At 46.4% G+C, this 19,862-nt stretch overlaps 1 protein-coding gene and 1 long non-coding RNA gene across 2 annotated transcripts; one reads left to right on the top strand and one right to left on the bottom strand.

Annotated features, from left to right (window-relative positions):
* Positions 1-3,439: 3,439 nt before the first annotated feature.
* On the bottom strand, positions 3,440-4,344 carry LOC127338509 (uncharacterized). Its single transcript, XR_007874394.2, has 2 exons — positions 3,843-4,344; positions 3,440-3,762 (listed from the first exon to the last, which is right to left on the bottom strand). It is a non-coding gene; the product is annotated as an uncharacterized lncRNA (long non-coding RNA).
* Positions 4,345-7,846: 3,502 nt separating this feature from the next.
* Positions 7,847-15,264, top strand: LOC127343165 (protein INCREASED PETAL GROWTH ANISOTROPY 1). Its single transcript, XM_051369281.2, has 6 exons — positions 7,847-9,044; positions 10,385-10,516; positions 10,603-10,784; positions 10,875-10,986; positions 14,590-14,724; positions 14,813-15,264. Exons 1-6 carry the CDS (start codon positions 7,911-7,913, stop codon positions 14,942-14,944), a joined length of 1,827 nt encoding a protein of 608 aa, XP_051225241.1. The 5' UTR covers positions 7,847-7,910; the 3' UTR covers positions 14,945-15,264.
* Positions 15,265-19,862: the final 4,598 nt, after the last annotated feature.

Genomic DNA, 19,862 nt, shown 5'->3' with positions numbered 1-19,862 from the left:
AATTAATTATCTCAACTCAATAATAGGTAGTTGAGTACATAACAATTAACATAATATAAAAATCACATTCTAGACGTGTCACGTAAGAATTTAACAATAAATGGGTAGGGTATGGATATACCCGCGGGTACGAGGCTATACCCGTGCCCTGCCCATGACTTAACGGACAAGATATGGATACTACCCATGGGCATAAAAGTGTACTCATACCCTGCTCATACGGGTACGGCACCCACGGGTACCCATACCCGTGGGTAAAATTGCCATCCACAGTAGACAATCTCATTTACTCGTTGCGGTGAGCGCGGTGAAGGCCAGCCTACAGACATGACGAACCTGGTGCAGATCCCGTGTGGTCCTTCGTGTCGAGAACCCCGTCCCGTTTAACCCACTGTTTCTCGTAACCATCTTGTCATTCACTGAATGAATCGCTTTGCTTGCATGTTCAAGTGTTCCCGTGTGCGTGGTGAAGAAAACCCCGTGTGGTCCAGCCGCGGAATGCGTGCAAGTTAGGGAAGTCCTTTTTGTATAGTGATGATCGGTAACGCCATAATAAGGAAGAAGACACAAACCATATCCGACGTGTCAATCATTACCTGGGTCACTCCAGAACCAGCACCAACTCTAATTTTGCGATGGAAATCTAAGGCCTACGCATTGGGTTCTCGTAGCCAATAGATGCCTCTGGAGTATACAGAATGGCAACTGATGTTCTGTTGCTCGTAATGTTCTACCTAACGACACAGATTACTTCAGGCAGGTACTAGCCTCCATGTGGACGGTACGCTCAATATTGTCCGGTTGAGGTGCCACAGTCCGCAATACAGCATCGGAGATTTCTGCACAGTTTAATATGATAATTTCACCTTGTTAAATAGACGAACTCTGTCAGTACATGGCATGTTTTGAGTTTTTTTTTTTTTTTTTGATTGCAGGGGCCACATGGCCCCCAATTTCATTTAAGAAATTGGAGTCTGTTTATACAAGGAAGAAAAACAGGCGCTCTAAAAGACATAGAAACTAAACCTCTACAGGCTTAGCCACATAAAACTAGATAAAACCATCTAAACAGAGCCAAGTACAACTCTACAACCAACCAGTACAACCAAAATATCAGCAAAGAAGACCACACACAGATTCAACTCAAAAACTCTGAATTTGAATCAACCGACACCGATCCTCCTCGTCATAGGCGCCCACCCATGGTTTCTGCAAAACGTCTCGCTCGCAATGCTCCGGATCCGATCAGACACCCGTCGCACGAGCTTTTGGACCTTTTCTTTCTGAAGAAGATTCCAATCATCCATTAGTTGACACATAGAGAAAATAACTGCTACAGGGTTGTTAGGGAATTTCCGTTGAAAACAAGATGCATTCCTTGTCTTCCATAAATTCCATAACAAAGCTGCTGTACCCAACATCACTACAGTCCTATCTCGGCCCGCGAATTTCTGAAGCCAATTTTGGCACAGGTCATAGAAGTTCTTAGGTTTTGTCCCTATACCTAAAGCACAGCTAGCCACAGTCCAGTTGTATTTAGCCATGGGACACTCAAAGAAGAGATGATTCATATCTTCCTTTCCCTCACAGAATTCACAACTGACATTACCCTTCCAACCTTTCTTGACCAAGTTCATCTTAGTCAAGATTCTATTCTTCACTATCAACCAAATGAAGGCTTTGATCTTAAGAGGAATTTTCAACCTCCAGATCATCTTATACGGGAATAAAACTTGTCTAGCCATTAGATAAGTATAAAGCGATTTAACGGAGAAAACTCCAGATCTAGTTAGTTTCCAACTTACTCTATCAGGCTCCTGCGATAAAGACGTATTACCACACATGTCTAGTAATTTATTCCACATCTCCAAAGACTCCCCATATAAGCATCTTCTAAATCTAATACAATTAAAATTTTGTGCAAACACTTTAGCTACCGACACATCTTGCGAAAAAGTCAAATTATATAGCCTCGGGAAGAGAACACACAACGGTTTCTCTCCCACCCACACATCTTCCCAGAATCTGGTTTTGCACCCATCCCCTAATAATCTTTTACAACAACTATAGAAAATATCTTTAACACCCATCAAACACGACCGTAAATGTGAGCAACCATTATTTTTTCTATCCTGTGTAATAATACCATTCTTAAAGTATTTAAATTTTAAGATTTTCTGCCAATCCCCTTCCTCATTCTCTAGCCTCCACAACCATTTGCAAAGTAAGCTAATGTTTTTTACGTCAAGATTTGTGATCCCCAGCCCACCTTGATCTCTCGGCTGACATACCTCAGCCCAATTCACAAGGTGATACTTGCGGACCCCTTCCTTTTCTTGCCATAACACCCTAGCTCTAAAGAAATCAAAACGTTTACGAACCCCTTTTGGAACTCTAAAAAAAGACATCATGAAACCAGGCACATTACTAAGGCAAATCTCTGTAAGAACAATTCTTCCTCCAAAAGAAAGTAAGCCCCCTTGCCAGCAAGGACATTTCTTTTCTACCTTTTCCTCTGCTGGCCGCCAATCAATCTTACTCAGTCTCTTATAATGTACAGGCATCCCTAGATATCTAAACGGTATCTCTCCAACTTTGCAAGTGAATATATAAGCATATTCCTCTTGCTTTTCAACAGCTGAACCAAAACAGTAAACCTCACTTTTAGAAAAGTTAATCTTCAGCCCGGTTAGGTGTTCAAAGGTACACAAAATTATTTTTAAATTTCTAGCATATTCAAGATTGTCCTCAAACATGAAAATTGTGTCATCCGCATACTGTAACAAGGATAGACCCCCCTCATACATCTCTGGGATCAAGCCTTTAATAAAACCTTGTTCTTGAGCCCTTGAAATCAAGGTTGCTAGAACATCCGCGGCCACATTGAAAAGAATCGGAGAGAAAGGGTCTCCCTGACGTAGCCCTTTTCTAGTTACAAAATAAGAACCTACCTTATCATTAACCATAATATTAACCTTACCATTTTCTACAACCTTTCTAGTCAATTCAATAAACTTTGTTGGAAACCCTTTCATTTCCAACACCAAGAACATAAATTCCCAATTAATCTTATCGTAAGCTTTTTCGAAGTCAACTTTGAAGGAAATCCCAGACTTCTTCTTCTTATGGATATAATGCATAGTCTCATGTAAAATGACCACACTATCTAAAATAAACCTACCTTTTATGAAAGCGCATGTTTTGAGTTTGACACATCGCCAAAAGAAAATAGAAGAGGCTTCACATAGGGGCATAGGGCAACCAATGGCGAGTTCTGTTGGTTCTCTCATTTAAGTACCGTTGTTCTTGCCGCCTAACCCCTCTCTCGCTTGTGTAGCTATGCTCCCACCATGATGTGAGCCAGGAATTAAGACGAGGGGGGTCGAACATATAAGGCCTAATTTTTTAAAGCAGAAATAGAAGTCTATACAACAAAATAAATGACCCTAAAGATTCAGTTTTCATAATTCATGAAATACAACTAGCAAAAACATGAAAATAAATAAGAACGACTTGGATACATGAAAATAAATAAGAACGACTTGGATACCATGCATCTCGAAATGACAGCCAATCCAAACCAAATTTGGTTTTGGGAAAATTATGAACAATCAAACGACTCGGGCCTCTCGATAAATATGTCCATCTCATTTTATCTCTAATTTCCAGGGTATCAAATTCATCGATTGGTCTCCGCATTCCAGGATCAGAGATGACATTTGCTAGATCAAACATTTCAGGGACATTTGCTTGTTGAGTGTTCTACAGACAGTGAGCAAACCGTGAGCTAGGAGTGAGCAATATCTTACAAACAGTGAGCAAATCAGAGAAGGAACTTTAACCTGTTCGCCTTGGGGCGCTGCCTCTTCTCCTGCGGATTCTTCTTCCTCGTGCTCCAGTATCCAGGCCGCTCGTGCCGCTTCATCCTCGGGGTCCATCAGTGCGCGACGGCGGCTGGAATGCGGAAGAGGGCGCGCGGCGGCCGGGCGGCCGGAGAGGAGGCAGCGTGGCGGCGGACTGCGGCGTCGGGAGAGGAGGCGCGGCCTTGGCGGCGGACTGCAGAGGCGGCCGGCGGTAGAGGAGGCAGTGTGGCGCCAGACTGCAGCAGCAGCCGACGGAAGAGGACAGAGGAGGCGGCATGGCGCTGGACTGCAGCGGCGGCCGGAGGGAAAGGAGGCGGCGTGGCGCCGAACTGAAGCGACGGCCAGCGGGAGAGGAGGCGGCGTGGCGCCGGACTGCAGCGGCGGCCGGCCGGCGAGAGGAACGCACGCGAGAGGAATTAGGGATTTGCTCACCCGTGGTGCTGTTCTATTTTTTTTTCCTTCCAACTTTAACCGGTACAAACAGGCCTGGCCCCTGGGGTATTGAATGCCGATTTTGGTGAGCCGGGTCGACCGACCAGGCTCGACCCCCTGGTGGCGCCGCCGTTGGTTACACTCTACTGAGATCTCGTCCTCTCCACCGTTCCTCCTATTTCACTGTCCTTGTCCTCCCACCTAGGTGGGTGATCGCAACCATGGGCTCATGACAAAAAATCGAGTTTGACTTTAGTGTTCGAGCTCATGACGATGGGGTTCCTAGGGGATTGGGTTTCAGGTCGCTCCGAACATACTCCGGTGCAGCTCCGTCGTGTCTAGAGTCCTACGTGATCGGTGCTCCAGCACAGTGATGAGTTTCACCGATTGTATTTTTGATATTGCATACATACGTTTAAATTGTAACCAACTCGTATGGGTTTTGTTGCAAAAGCATATGTGAGATGCTACAAGGTTTTCTCGGTGGTACTTCAGGCCGGTACTAGTCTTCCATGTGGACGATACTCCCATTATTGTCCGGTCGAGGTGCCACAATCCGCAATAGAACAGAGGAGATTTTTGCATGGTTTAATATGATGATTTTACCTTGTTAGATATACAAACTCTTACATGGCATGTTTTCAGTTCAATACTTAACCATAAAAAATGGAAGAGGCTTCACATAGGGCTACCAATCGTTCGATTGGTTGGCTCTACCACCATGTAGCTCCCGCCGTCCAACCCCTCTCTCGCTTGTGTCACGATGCTCCTACCATGACGTTACACGTTTTCAGTTTTAGGGATTTTTTATGTTGCATACATACATTTAACCAACTCATATAGGTTTTGTTACGAAAGCATACGAGAGATGCTGCAAGGTTTTCTGGATATTTCCTTCAAATTAGGGTTTTCTCGGATATTTTGATGTTGCATATGTGCTTTAAAATGTTGGAAAAGCATTTTATTTTTGAATTAACATTTTCGAATGGTGCCAGTCTTTTTTGCTCAGAATTGTAACATCTTCCTGAAAAATGAAACATGACCAACTTTTTGTTGCATTAAATTTTTTAATAATGTCGTGAAGATGGTTGTAACATCTTTCTAAAAAAATGTTGATTGATGCATAACCATGTTTTGTTGTGTCACTTTTTCAATGTTGTGAAACTTGTTGTTTTGCTTGTAACATCTTTAGAATTGTTGGGATGATTTGTCGCAGTAGCAATTTTTTTCTTAGGTACCGAGGATTTTGTTGGATGTTGAGAGTGCATACTCATTTATTTCCAGATAAGAACTATCGGCCAATTGACAAATCAAAATTTTGATTCAGCATACCATGGTAATGCTATATAGTAAAAAAAAATACACGTGTCAATAATATAATGTCTTCCTAGATAGCATAATCATCGTACACTTTCTTAATAAAAATGAATTAAATCTACATTGGATACGAGTACCATCAGGGAGTCTCCCAGGGCACGTTTGTTAGCATTTGCTTTTGCTTTCATTCGAATGTAAACTATCGATCTATTTTCCAATATAAGCTATTCTGGCAAACTATTTTAGTTTGGCGGAACGATTTGCATTAGGATTTGCTCGGAATTGTAATATCTACCTCAAACACTCCGACTAGATCTGTGCCCGAGTGGGTCGTGCCTTTCGGAGGCAATGCTAGAGGAGATATACTGGTGCAGGGCCTGGATTGGCTGACTTTATGGAGCTCAAAGTCAGCTATCTTTGAGTCACTGGCAGATGGGTCCCATGCAACGTAGGGTTTACATGTCAGTGACCCAAAGTCAGCCAAAGTGGCAACACGAAGTTAGCGAATCCTAGCGGATGGTGAAGAAGAGGAGTGTCTAGCGATAGAGTCTGGCGTCCGTTTAGTTCTCCTCTCACTTCTCGATCAGTGTCAACGACGACAGTGCTTACGGGCGTTGTTTCCTTCTTGTGTGGCGTCCATGTGGTGTTGCTTGATACCGACCAACGTGAGTGGCACTAAAATCTTCAGGTGAAAACCTATGTTCCTCTAAAGCGGGCGGCGGCAACAGACGCATTGCTACCTTGTCGGGGCCGTCGCCTCTAGGCATTTTAGCCCTTGTGGTGCAACTAGTTTGTGGAGGTCGGGCACACTGACTCTATGGTTGAGGATGTGTAAGCCCCGAACGGTGGCGATGTGTTGGTGGCGACTTGCAGTCGTGAGGATAGCGAGTTAGTCGACTCAGTTGGTTTGACTTAGGGTAATGCAAAGTTGATCTAGTTGTTGCGCTAGGGCGTCCGCCTAGATGTAGCGCAACGTTCGAGGATCTATAGGCAATTGTCAGGGTATCGTGGGCTAGGAGATGTCTAGATATTGCGGCAATTATGGTTCGTACACGGCTTTGGCCCCGAGTGGTGTAAATCAGGATGCCTGCCCCGAAGTTGGTGGCATGGTTTTGTTGCATTTGTTTGGTGGAATAATGTCGTGTGGACGATGGTTCTATCCCTTTGTGTGATTTTTGAACCCCTTTTTCTGTAAACATGCAGACCTTCTTTGATTCACAGGATTCATATACAAATTGTATAGGATTTAGATCCTATGAGAATTTTCTACACTAGTTGTTTGATTCATAGGAATATATCCTGTAAAAACTAATCCTATAAGAATTTTGTAGTGCAAATCCTATAGAAATAAAACATTAGTGCATGGCTCATAGAAAAATTCCTTTGGCACAATCAAACACAACTGATTTTTCTATAGAATTGAACTACATGTGATGTTAATCTTATTCTTTTTCTATTCCTATGATTTTCCTACCCTATGAATCAAATGAGCATGCAATGTATATATATAGTTTAAATCTGGTTTACCTTATAAATCGACTCAATTCTATTTGCACGAACGCCCTACGTCGAGAGGTTTTCCCATCAAAAAACAAAAACAAATACTCATGGGTTCTTCTTCCGCGTCTCTGGCGGTCTGGCCACTGGCCAGTCGTTTGCTCCTGGTACACCTGAGCATTATTTGGGTTGGGCTGGGTTTCGAGCTAGGCCCGAAAAATCCCGAACCTAAATTCCTAGGCCCGAGCCTGGCCCAGCCCAACCTTCGGGCTTAAAAATCAGGTCTGAATCCAGCCCGAACAGAGAAAAACCCGGCTCGGCCCGACAAGCCCGGCCTGAACTAGGCGTAAATCCCGTTTTCTGCAAGCCCAAGCCCGACCCGGCCCGGCCCGATGTTCGGGCTCCGAAATGAGGCCCGAACCCAGCCCGACATGCAAGCCCAACCCAGCCCGGCCCGGGATTCTCGTCCCGGGCCGGGCTGCCCATGCCCAGATGTAGCTCCTGGCTCCCTAGCACCATCATCAGAGAATCCCGGGCCGGGCTGCCCATGCCCAGATGTAGCTCCTGGCACCCTAGCACCATCATCACCCGGTGAGCTGCTGGCCCTTGACCCTGGTGTCTCGCTCGCTTCCCCGCCACCCGCTTTCCAACCCAAGGTCGGACCGTTCCTCGTAAATCGCGCCTCCCCTCTCGCTTAAACCCCAAAGCAAAGCGACAATGTGGAGCAGCGGCAAGCACGCCGAACTGAAACACCCAGTGCCCGCCGCGGCCCAATCCTAATCCGCCCGTGCGTACGACGTCATGGTGGCCGGGCGCGTCAAGGCGGCCATGGGCTTCCACCACAGCAGTCCCACTCCCAGGGCGCCCAAATCGCCGGCGCCCCACGCCGAGGAGCATACACGGACGCCGGCCCGGGTCCCGCCGCCGTCCTCGCCCGCGGCGTCCAAGGCGTCGGCGTTCGCGCGCTCGCTGGGCGCCTACTTCCCGCGCTCGGCGTCGGCGCAGGTGCAGCCCGCGCGCGCGCCGCCGGAGGTCGCCGGGCTGCTGCGCGCCATCGAGCAGCTCCAGGAGCGGGAGTCGCGCCTGCGCGTGGAGCTGCTGGAGCAGAAGATACTCAAGGAGACCGTCGCCATCGTCCCCTTCCTGGAGGCCGAGCTCGCCGCCAAGAGCAGCGACCTCGAGAGGTACAGGGAGTCCGCGGTCCGGCTCGAGTCCGAGAACTTGCGGCTCTGCGCCGAGCTCGACGCCGCCGTGCTGGAGGCTACCAGCAGGAAGCAGAGGATTGTGCAGATGGAGAAGGAGATGACGGAGCTGCGGAAGCAGCAGGAGGCGCTCGCTGACGACTGCTGCTCTTCCTCGGCTTCCGTCTCGGTGGAGCATTGCGAGAGCTCCATTGCCGCGGCGAATACCGCGAGCTTAGCTCCATTGCAGCCGCCAGCTTTCGTGTCAAAGTCCTCCTTCCCGGCCTCGATGCACGCCTCGCCTGCGAGCTCTTCCTCATCCTCGGCGTCTTCCTCCACGTCGACTTCGCCCACGAACTCCGGCTCGTCGTCGTCATGCACATCGCCCGTACCAAGAACCCGCGTGCCAGAGCTGTCCAAGCTGCCGCCGATACCTCCGCCACCGCCACCACGGCCTCCGCTGGTGAGCTCCTCGCCCCCCAGCTCACTCGGCGTGTGCGGAAGCGCAGGCGCGCCGCCTCCTCCGCCTCCGCCCCCACCGTCCAGGAGGGCGGTCAGCAGAGCATGTTCGCCGTCGAAATCCGGTTCGTGCGTGAGGCGCGTGCCCGAGGTGGTCGAGTTCTACCACTCGCTGATGCGGAGGGAGTCCAAAAGGGACGGAGGGAGCGGCGGCGATCCAGCGAACAGTGGCGGCGCGGCGGCGACCAGGGACATGATCGGCGAAATCGAGAACCGATCAGCTCACCTCCTCGCGGTACGTACTGTTTCTTCTCCTCTGAATCGCACAACTGCATTAAGGCGAAACTAAGCTGCAAACCGTGTAGTGATCAACGAAGGTTTCCAGTAGGAACCTGCTGTAACTTGTACCGTGGAGTGATCAGTGAACTCCCTCTTTCTACATTACCATCCAAACTGAATTTCTACTGCTCATGTCATGAACAGAACTGTTATCTTTGTCTTATGTTAAGTTTGCTAAAGTTAAGTAGCTTCATACTACTAGAAAACATACCAACACCAACAATTAATGACACTAAATGTTTTACATTACATCTAAACTGAATTTCTACTGCTCATGTCATGAACAGCTGAAGAATGCTTCATTACGAAGTTGCGTAAACATATAGCCTTTGCTCTAGGTTGGTACTACGAGTATAGCAAATAGTACACCCGAGTTTCGGTTGGTACAGCCGTATAGGTGTGTTATAGCAAAGAAGACAACTTCGAAATGATTAGTTTGGACAGAGACCTTAGTTGTTGGTGAGCCTGCACGCTCCTAAGTGCCACGCTGCAACATGTGAAACAAAATAAGCTCCTTATGCGAAAACGGCTTTCTGCTTTTGTTTTTGTTCTAGAGTTATCGATGCTAGCCGTTCCAAATTACTGAGCGAATTTCGGACATATATTTGGTGCACATGGGCATCAGTGATCTTTTTTTTAAAAAAAAATTAGAAATCATATTTTTAAGTTTAAAAAAAATATGAAAATAAATTATGATGTAGCCAGTATTGTATCTCACAAATGTGCAAACTTTCAACTAGAAATATTCTGTATTTTGAGCTAGACAAAAGTAAGAAATAGGTACATCCGAGTATAGTGATTCAAATCTTCAAAAAGAAATCAGACTTTGTCATTTCTATGTAGCTCGGAAAACAAAAAAATTGTAATTAGGATTTTGTATGTTAGTGGGATAAATCATCAGCCCCTTTTAGAATTTTGTTACATGATATTTTTATACACATAAATATATTTTTTGAATTTTTTAATACAACGAGAGCACTGGTACCTAGGATCTAAAATGAATTTTGGGCGAATTTCTCTTAATTTAATCGCATCCTGGCACTATAGTAAAAATGGTTGCCTAGATAAGACAGATGCAGAAACAGTCGGAAGTGGGCAAGGCAAGCGATGGAAGCACTACATTTAAGATGCGGTGCCGGTAGATGCACGTGCGATCTACGGCCACCGATTAAACCAGAGAATTACTGCTCCGATCCGATGGATCTCGTCCGGAATTTCGTTATCGGTTAGCCGCTGGAGTTACTCGTACGCCGTTGGAATTGATGATGGAGAGGCCGTGTGTGTACGTGGCTGCAGATCCGATCGGACGTGGAGAGGCAGGGCGACTTGATCCGGTTCCTGATCAAGGAGGTGGAGGCGGCGGCGTTCGCCGGCATCGAGGACGTGGTCGCCTTCGTCAAGTGGCTCGACGACGAGCTCTCCCGCCTGGTACAGCTTAACCCTAGGGTGCTTGTTCGATTCAATCGACCAACGAGTGATTGATAATAGCAGGAAATGATAATGTGTTGTTGTAGGTGGACGAGCGGGCGGTGCTGAAGCACTTCGAGTGGCCGGAGCAGAAGGCGGACGCGCTCCGGGAGGCGGCGTTCGGGTACCGTGACCTGAAGAAGCTAGAGGGCGAGGCCGCCTCGTTCTGTGACGATGCCCGGCTACCCTGTGCAACCGCGCTCAAGAAGATGCAAGCCCTCTTCGAGAAGTAAGTGCTCTCTCTGATCTTGCCCATGTTGATCAGTCCAGCCCTCCGCTTCGTATGGATTATTTATCTCACATGGCGGCGTGCGTGCAGGTTGGAGCATGGCGTCTACGATCTCGCCCGCGTCCGGGACAGCGCCGCCAGCAGGTATGGCCGGTTCAAGATCCCCTCGAAGTGGATGCAAGACTCTGGGATCGTGAGCCAGGTACTCTCTCCATCCACACATAAATTTGTTAAGAGTTTAATTAGCTTTATAGATAACATAGCAACATCAACAACTAAGACACTAAATGAATATCAGTAGGTTCATTTTCAAATGTAGTTTCATAATATGATTTAGTATCACATATGTTGCTGGATAATTTTAAAAAATTGACTTAACAAAAAAGATAGAAGTAGACTAATGTGTAGACGGAAGGAATACCGTAGCTAATTTCACTTCGGAGGTCGACATATAGGACAACAAACCTTCTGGTGACCGCACTGTTTGCAGAGTTGCAAGTAGGCAAGTAACTAAAACAATGCACAAAGCGTGATGCGACGCGACCTTTCTGTTCACGTAGGTAGGTATGAGTACAGTGCTAGGCAAGACAACAAAAGAATACGGTACTGAGCGGTGTCTCACACGGGGCCGGCCCGTTCAACGGGACCGATGGCGTGCACGTGAGCCTGCAATCTCGTGACCCATGCTTCGTTCTCTACCGTGTACAGCTAACGAACAAGCCAACCGACGACGCCTCGATCTCGAGATCCGTGTCGTCCGGGGTACGTACGTAGCAGTAGCATAGCGCCATCCTCTGAAGACCAGTACAGTTTTACATGGAGCATGTGGAGCGAGTACTTCCACAAAACTAGCTGGAAGTCTACAAACACCCAAAATTCAGTTTTTCTTGTGTACCGTTTGTTCAGAAATCTACAACGTAATCTCGGCATTGCACACGGTCCTTTTTTTTTCCTTCACAAAGCTCCTAAGCCAGTTCAAAATGCATTGATCAACGTTAGCAAAGTGACACGAAAAGGCCAAAGCGCAGCTGACCACATTCCATCCATATCTAGTCAGGGGACATTGGAAGAAAAGGTGAGATAGTGTTTCATTTTCCCAAAAGATCAAACTTTATTTTTCACATTTACCCCCATGTGAGGCAACACATCCCTAGTTAGAATGCTACCTTCCAGTACTAGCTAGAGAAAGGTTTTGCCTCTATATGGGATTTTGTTTTTGAGGATATTTTGAGTAGAAATATTTGACTTGCAAATTCTCGGAGCCTGAGAATTTCCATCTCAGTTTGTCTTCCTCCCCTATAAAAACTGCTTTTGCTATAGCCTTCCTTAACTCATTCCATTGTGCTCCTAGTCCTAGGGTTCCACCAAAACTCTCCTAAATTTGAGGGATGAGATCCCATTAACATCCCTAATAGTAATGTTGTGATTAAGAGATACATAAAAAGGTCTAGGCAAACATTTGGATAAACATTTATCAGTTACCAAATGGTCTTCCCAGAACCGAGTTTTGTCCCCTTTGCCAATTTTAATTCTGCCACATGTCTAAAATGAATGTTTTATCTCCAACCACCCTTGCCAGGAATGTGAGTCGCCAGGTTTGCCAGCTACCTACCTGGCTAAGGCTTTGTTGTTTCAGATATTTTCTAGACAAGATGTGTACCCACATTCCTTTTTCGTTGAATGATTTCCAAAGCCACTTTGAGCAATGTTCATTTTGTACTTCACATCTCTTTAGGACCTATAGGTATCCTATGGAAGGAAAACATGTAATATTTTCCCTTGCCAAGGACCTAGTTTCTTCCCCATTTTGTCTTCAGAAGGCCTTCAACCAAATAGCTTCCGTCTTTTCTCATCTATCAGTAACCCATATATTTCATGTGTAGAGCTCCTAAATTACAGGTCAGAATCTCCTCAAAAGCAGCAGCATTTGCAGTGGCCTGGCCTATGCAAAAGATATCACTTTTATGAAAGTTTATCTTGAGGCCAGACATCTACTCAAAGATGCAGAGGATAATTTTGAGACTTTCTAGTAGGAGGATCGTCTCATCTGCATACTGCGTTGACACTCCTCCATCCACTAAATCATCTGACAATCCAGAAATAAGCCCTTGAATTTTTGCCCATTCCACCAGCATTGCCAAAACATCCACAGTCAAATCAAATAATAATGGGGATAATGGGTCACATTGTCTCAACCCTTGATACGTAGAGAAATAAGGCCCAACCTCTCCATTGACCCTAACACCCACTTTTTCCCTTGTGACTACCTTCATAACCATGTCAATCCATTCTTTTGGGAAACCTTTCATTTCCATAAGGTGCACTAGGACAGGCCATTTGATTTTATCAAAGTCCTTTAAAGTCAATCTTGAATAGAACTCCAGGTTTCTTCTCTTATGCATGCCATTTAAAACTTCACGTATCACACAAACTCCTTCCATTATACATCTTCCTTTTATAGAAGTTGTACGTGATGCCAAATTACTTGAGTAAAACTATTAACTAACATCTTAGTTATGATTTTTAGGGAAACATTTAACAGGCAAATTATCCTGCATTTTTAATTTTATCAGCGTCATTTCCTTTTGGGACTAGAGTAATAACACCATAGTTGAGTCAAGCCAAATCTAGATTTCCTTTATGGAATTTCTTTAGTAGCTCAAAGAGGTCTTGTTTGACAAAGTCCCATCTTTGTTTTATAGAAATCCACATTGAAACCATCATGTTTACTTTTGGCATAGAATAAGAAAAGGACATGACCAGTGTCAAAATGTGATTCTAGTAAATCTGCACATGTGCAAGTGCTTACTCTCACTTGGTTGTTCCTGTTTTAGCCTGAATTGTTTTTCTGCGGTGTGCATTGCCAATAGATATGCATGATTCACGAGAGATAGGTAATTTTAAATTATCAGTGTGCTGATCAATTTGGACACTTCCACATCAGTTTGCGTCATATTTTGCAGTTACTCCAAGCACAAATCGTTAGGAAACATTAACATACCTGCTTTAAAATGCAACTTGCATCCAGAATATACTGCATTGGTTACAACACTTCAACTAACTGGTCCTTATTTTGCTATCGAACTTGTTTCATCTTATCCATTTGTACGAAAAAAATATTTCTATGGACTAATTTGCATGCACTCTCAAAAGAAAATGTTCATAGAACTGTTTCCTTGACAACTATGTAAATCACATTATCTTTCAATACAATTCATGTTTATTTTTCCTTCTCGCGGTACCACCATTTCACTTCTGTCACATGAATAAAATATCCGTTCTTGCATATGAGGACAGTTTACATTTTCCAAAAAGTTGGATTGATTGATAGGAAGTTACATGCTCTTGGGTATTGTTAACATACTGAATATCTTGTTAGTTCGAATCAGCCTCTTTGCATAATAAAATGCAAGGGAAAGGCTGCCACCCTTCCCCAGACCCCTACAATGTGTGGGAGCTTTCAGCACTGGGTATGCTATTTTTTATTGAATATCTTGTTACTAGAAAGAAGACAGACAATATGAAAATTTCAGTTCTGCCTTTGTCATAGTCTAGTTGCTAAGGATTGATTCAAACAGACAGTGTCAACAGAGGAAGGGGCAAGAGGAATGTGTTTCCGATGCATAGATGTAGATTTTCATTCTAGGGTGGCACGGATGATCTATTGATTTGTCCACAACATTCTTGGGTAGTTCCCATCTACTTATTTTAGCACTTTGTAATGGTATGTTGCTTGTTTTGGCCATTTGTACGGAAACACATGAAAGTTTGATGATTGCTAATGATCGATTTCGTGTATGTATAGATAAAATTCCAATCAGTAAAGTTGGCCAGGAAATACCTTGAACGGGTTTCCTCCGAGCTTGAGGCCATTAAAGTCGGCCCAGACGAAGAGGAGTTGATGCTTCAAGGAGTACGGTTCGCCTTCAGAGTGCACCAGGTAGGTATATAGACGATTCTTCGCATCATGACTCACGAGGCATAGTACGGACCAACTTAAAAGAATTCAAACATGTCGTTTCATGCAGTTTGCAAATGGTTTCGACGTTGACACTATGCGCGCGTTCCAAGAGCTCAAAGAGAAGGCTTCTATGTGCCATTTTCAGCGGCAAAGGCAGAATCAACGTTTGCGACAGCAAACACTTGTCGCCAGGACCTGAGCATCTCCTTATGCTGAATGAACCATACGCCATCTTGTGTTATGATGTACCATACACCATCTCGTGGTTATTATAGTATGATTAATTGATTTTTTTCTGTTGAATATGCTCTATAGATTTCTTACCTCAGAAGAAAATATTTTTGTTCTTTCCCAGTTGAAATCTGACTACACCTTCTCTTATTAAGCACCCCTGTTAGGGTTATAAGAATTTTAGTAGTGTCACCTGATGTGAAATTTTCTAGCCGCTTCTGTGTATAAATGGTGACAGATGATGCTATCATGCTACTGTGAGGAAATTCATCTTATACTAGTGCTAAAGGTTAGAGCATCTCCACTCGTTGGAGCTCCCCGGGGCCAAATTTCCGTCCGGATGAACCTAATCCGGATGAATTTTTGCACTGGGGAGGAGGGTTTTCCCAGCCGTGCCTCGCCCAAGCCTCCTCTTCGCCGCCACGCGTCGTCCTTCTCCGAGCTCACCTCGACGCCACGCGCATGGACCTGCCGGGCTCGCGCTTCTTCGACTCCTGGGACGACGCCGCCGGCGTCGTGTGCGCGCCCGACGAGGAGGACCAGTCCGTCCTCACGCTCGGCAGCGGCGGCGCGCGGGGCAAGGGGCAGCGCGCAGGACCAAGGCCGGCGGCGCGCAGGTGGCTGCGGCGACAGCGCACGAGGCAAGGGGCGGGTGGCGGCGCACCGGGGCTGCGAAGCGGGCGGCGCGCGGGGCCGTGGGCGGGCGGCGGCGCGCGGGGCAAGGGGCAGTAGCGGAGTGCGGCCCCGGCGGCGAGCGTGGGCGTGGGCGTGGAGAGGCGTGGGCGTGGCAATTATTTCGCTAATGGACTTGTTTTCGTCCATCCGGAGTCCCCGGGAGACCCCCGGGAAACCGAGGATGGCATGGGGAGTCCGGACGAAAATAGGCTCAAATCCGGACCAAAACGAGGAATCGGGGGCCTGACTGGGCCGTTTTTCGCCGTCCGGATGAAAAAAAGTGGTCGTGGGGGCTTCTCGGGGAGACGAGTGGGGATGCTCTTAGCGCCAAGCCGCCCACGCACGACTCAATTCGTTGGCAATATTCGGTTGCAAAGAATCAATATCTGACTAACCTAACTATTAAGAAACAGTTTTTACCTGGTAGCAGACAGGAATAAGGAGTTCAGTAATTAATAGCAACTCAAATACACACTGGCAGGAAATATTGACCACGGATCGAACCCAATTGCCGGTGGGTCGCCTGAGGAACTAGGTCTCGCTGAAGAAGGTCATTCAACTTTCTGAAAAACACTCACAATTTCTTTAATTCCTTCAGCAAATTAAAAGGTACATGAATGTTTTTACACTTCATGTCCTCTAGAACCCACACATTCCAACTCATGACTCCCAAGTCCCAACCGATATTCTATTTACAATCCAACCACAAAACGGTACATAGATGTTTTTTCTCTTGTAACTTTCATGCTACCGAATTGAATTTCCGATTCTCACAAAGATAATAAAAAAAAATACTCCATTCATCATGGAGTAATGGTTACATCATGGTCTACCTTTTTTCTGAGAAGAACATGGATCTATTGTAAAGGTTCATCAGAAAGTACAAAACACCTCAGACACAATAATTATTACATCGAAATCCCTCGAGCACCTATCAACCACCGCCGCCGCCAGAACAAGCCTCCGACGAGCCGCTGTCGCTACACTCCGACCAGACCAATCGGGAGTTCTTCGTGCAACATGTTCCTAAGGACCAGCACCCTAGAGCCAAAGCAGCTATCAAACGATTGAATCGATCTGACTATCCTAGCACCAAACCTGTAATACACATAGACAAAATGATATCCACCATTGTGAGTGAGAATCAACAAGACAATTCTCAGTGCTCCTCAATGTCACCGACTAAATTTCGACCGACAAGGTAGACAAGGAGAAGTGAAATCCTTATCATTGTTCTGCTTAGCACCGTCATAGCCACCATAGCTTTGCTTACGGTTCACCAAACTCTAAATTTGTGGACCTAAGAGCAACTCTAGCAGACTCCACATCGAATCCACATCTGCATAATAAGCGCCGTTTTGCGGGTTTAGAGGTAAAAAAGGGCCGGTCCAAACACCGCATCGAGCCCACATCCGACAATATTTTTCCGGGCCATCCAATTCCGCGCCACGGAAACCCTAAGTTCCTAGTTTCGCGAGGCTGCCCGAGCGCGAACCCCATCCCCACCCCTGCGTTGGCGCGAAGGAAGTTTCAGCTCTTCCCATAGCACATCGCCTCCTTCGCCGCCGACGCGCACCCCCGTAGATCCCGGCCTGCGCAAGCCCTCCCCTTCGAATCTGACCGGAAGAAACACTCCCTCTACACCGCCGCGTCTGTTTCCCGTTGCTGCGCCCGAATCGACCGCAGACTCTCGCGAATCGGTCGTGGATTCGTCACCGCCACCAATGTATACCTGTTGGAGATATGCCCGAGAGGCAATAATAAATTATTTATTTTTATGTCTTAGTGTTCATGATAAATGTTTACACCCCATGCTATAATTGTATTAATCGGAAACATTAATACATGTGTGTTGTGTAAACAACTAGAGTCCCTAGTATGCCTCTCGTAAACCTAGCTTGTTGATTAATGGATGATCATGGTTTCCTGATCATGAACATTGGATGTTGTTAATAACAAGGTTATGTCATTGGGTGAATGATATAATGGACATACACCCAAATAAGCGTAGCATAAGATCAAGTCATTAAGTTCATCTTGCTATAAGCTTTCGATACATATTAACCTAGTCCTTTGACCATGAGATCATGTAAATCACTTATACCGGAAGGGTACTTTGATTACATCAAACTTCACTGCGTAAATGGGTGGTTATAAAGATGGGATTAAGTATTCGGAAAGTATGAGTTGAGGCACATGATCAAGAGTGGGATTTGTCCATCCCGATGATGGATAGATATACTCTGGGCCCTCTCAGTGGAATGTCGTCTAATTAGCTTGTAAGCATGTGACACGGTTACAAGAGATGACATACCACGGTACGAGTAAAGAGTACTTGTCAGTAACGAAGTTGAACTAGGTATGGAGATACCGATGATCGAACCTCGGACAAGTAAAGTATCGCGCGACAAAGGGAATTGGTATCGTATGTTAATGGTTTAATCGATCACTGAGTTATCGCTGAATGTGTGGGAGCCATTATGGATCTCCAGGTCCCTCTATTGGTTATTGATCGGAGAGGAGTCTCGATCATGTCTGCATAGTTCACGAACCGTAGGGTGACACGCTTAAGGTTCGATGTTGTATAGTAGATATGGAATATGAGTTGGAGACCGAATGTTGTTAGGAGTCTCGGATGAGATCCAGGACATCACGAGGAGGTCAGGAATGGTCCGGAGAATAAGATTCATATATGGGAGTCATTTTCAGGGTTACCGGAAAAGTTCAGGATTTTTCGGTATTGTACTGGAGGTTCTAGAAGGTTCCGGAGGGTACCATAGTGGGGCCCACCTATGCTGAACGACCAACATGGACCGGAGGGGTCACATAGGCCCACATGGGCCAGGCACACCAGCCCCCCAAGGCCCATGTGGCTGGATCAAGTGGATAAGATCAAATCCCTTGAAAATAGGGACTTAACTTGGGGGGGGGGGGGTGGGGTTTCCCCCCTTGTTTTGGCCGACCCTAGGGCTTGGAGGAGGGGCCAAGGCAGCCCCCCCACGCCTATATAAGAGGGAGGGGAGGGTTGGGGTGCAACACATCATCCCCCCAAACCCTAGCCGCCCCTCTCTCCCTCCTCCTTCCTCCTGCGCAGGCTTGGCGAAGCCCTGCTGAAATTTCTCCTCTACCACCACCACCACGTCGTCGTGATGCTGGTATTCCGAGAAGATCTACCACACCTCCGCTGCCCGCTGGAAGGGGAGAGGAAGGACTTCATCGACACCGTACGTGCGACCGAGTACGGAAGTGCTGCCGGATTGCAGCACCGGAACGATCGACTACGTCAACCACGAGATCTGATCTCGTAAGGCTTTGGATCTTCGAGGGTTAGTCTCTCATCTCTCTCGTTGCTTCGATCTTCATAGATTAGATCTTAGCTCTTCCTATATTGGATCTTGGTTTTGTTCTTGTTCACGGTAGAAATTTTTTGTTTTCCATGCAACGCACCCATCAATACCAACCCTCACCACCGTTCTATTTTTCTCAATAGTCGCGGATTCGTCGCCACCGCGGAATCCTCACTGCCGGTCCTAATTTTGCTTGCTGCGGTCGCTTGTAGATGGACACGTGCGAGTTGTTTTTGATGGAGGATTCTTCCTCCGACGACGATTTCGATTGGAGGACTTGCTCGACGACGGTAGCAAGAAAACGCCATAATCCTCATGGCGAAGGAGATCATGGACATGAGGCTGAAGAAGCGGCAGGGGTCGACCATGGGCCGGCTTTGCATCCCTCGGGACCGCGCTCCTGGGCACAATATGCTCATGAGGGATTATTTCGATGACGTACCCACATACCCGCCTGATCTCTTTCGCCGCCAGTACCGTATGCGTCGATCTTTGTTCAACAAAATCTTTGATGCATGCAAGATCAATACGCGCTATTTCAAGCGTAAGAATAATGTGGCCGGGCTGATAAGATTTAGTGGCCATCAAAAGCTATCCGCCGTGATGCGTATCCTCGCTTACTACATCCCGGCAGACTATGCCAATGAGTATCTTTGCATAGGCAAAGATACAGCCATGGAATCCGTTCGTAGGTTTTGCAAGGTTATGATCCGTGTGTATGGACGAAGAATCTTCTAGCTGCCAACAAAGAAGATACCATTAGATTAATGGCGGAGATGAACGCCGAGGTTGGCCGGTATGCTAGGTAGCATTGATTGTATGCACTAGACATGGAAAAATTATCCGAAGGCTTGGCAAGGCATG

This window comes from Lolium perenne, chromosome 3 (assembly GCF_019359855.2).
Source record: "Lolium perenne isolate Kyuss_39 chromosome 3, Kyuss_2.0, whole genome shotgun sequence".
Lineage (NCBI taxonomy): Eukaryota > Viridiplantae > Streptophyta > Magnoliopsida > Poales > Poaceae > Lolium > Lolium perenne.
This window is presented reverse-complemented; position numbering and strand designations above follow the sequence as displayed.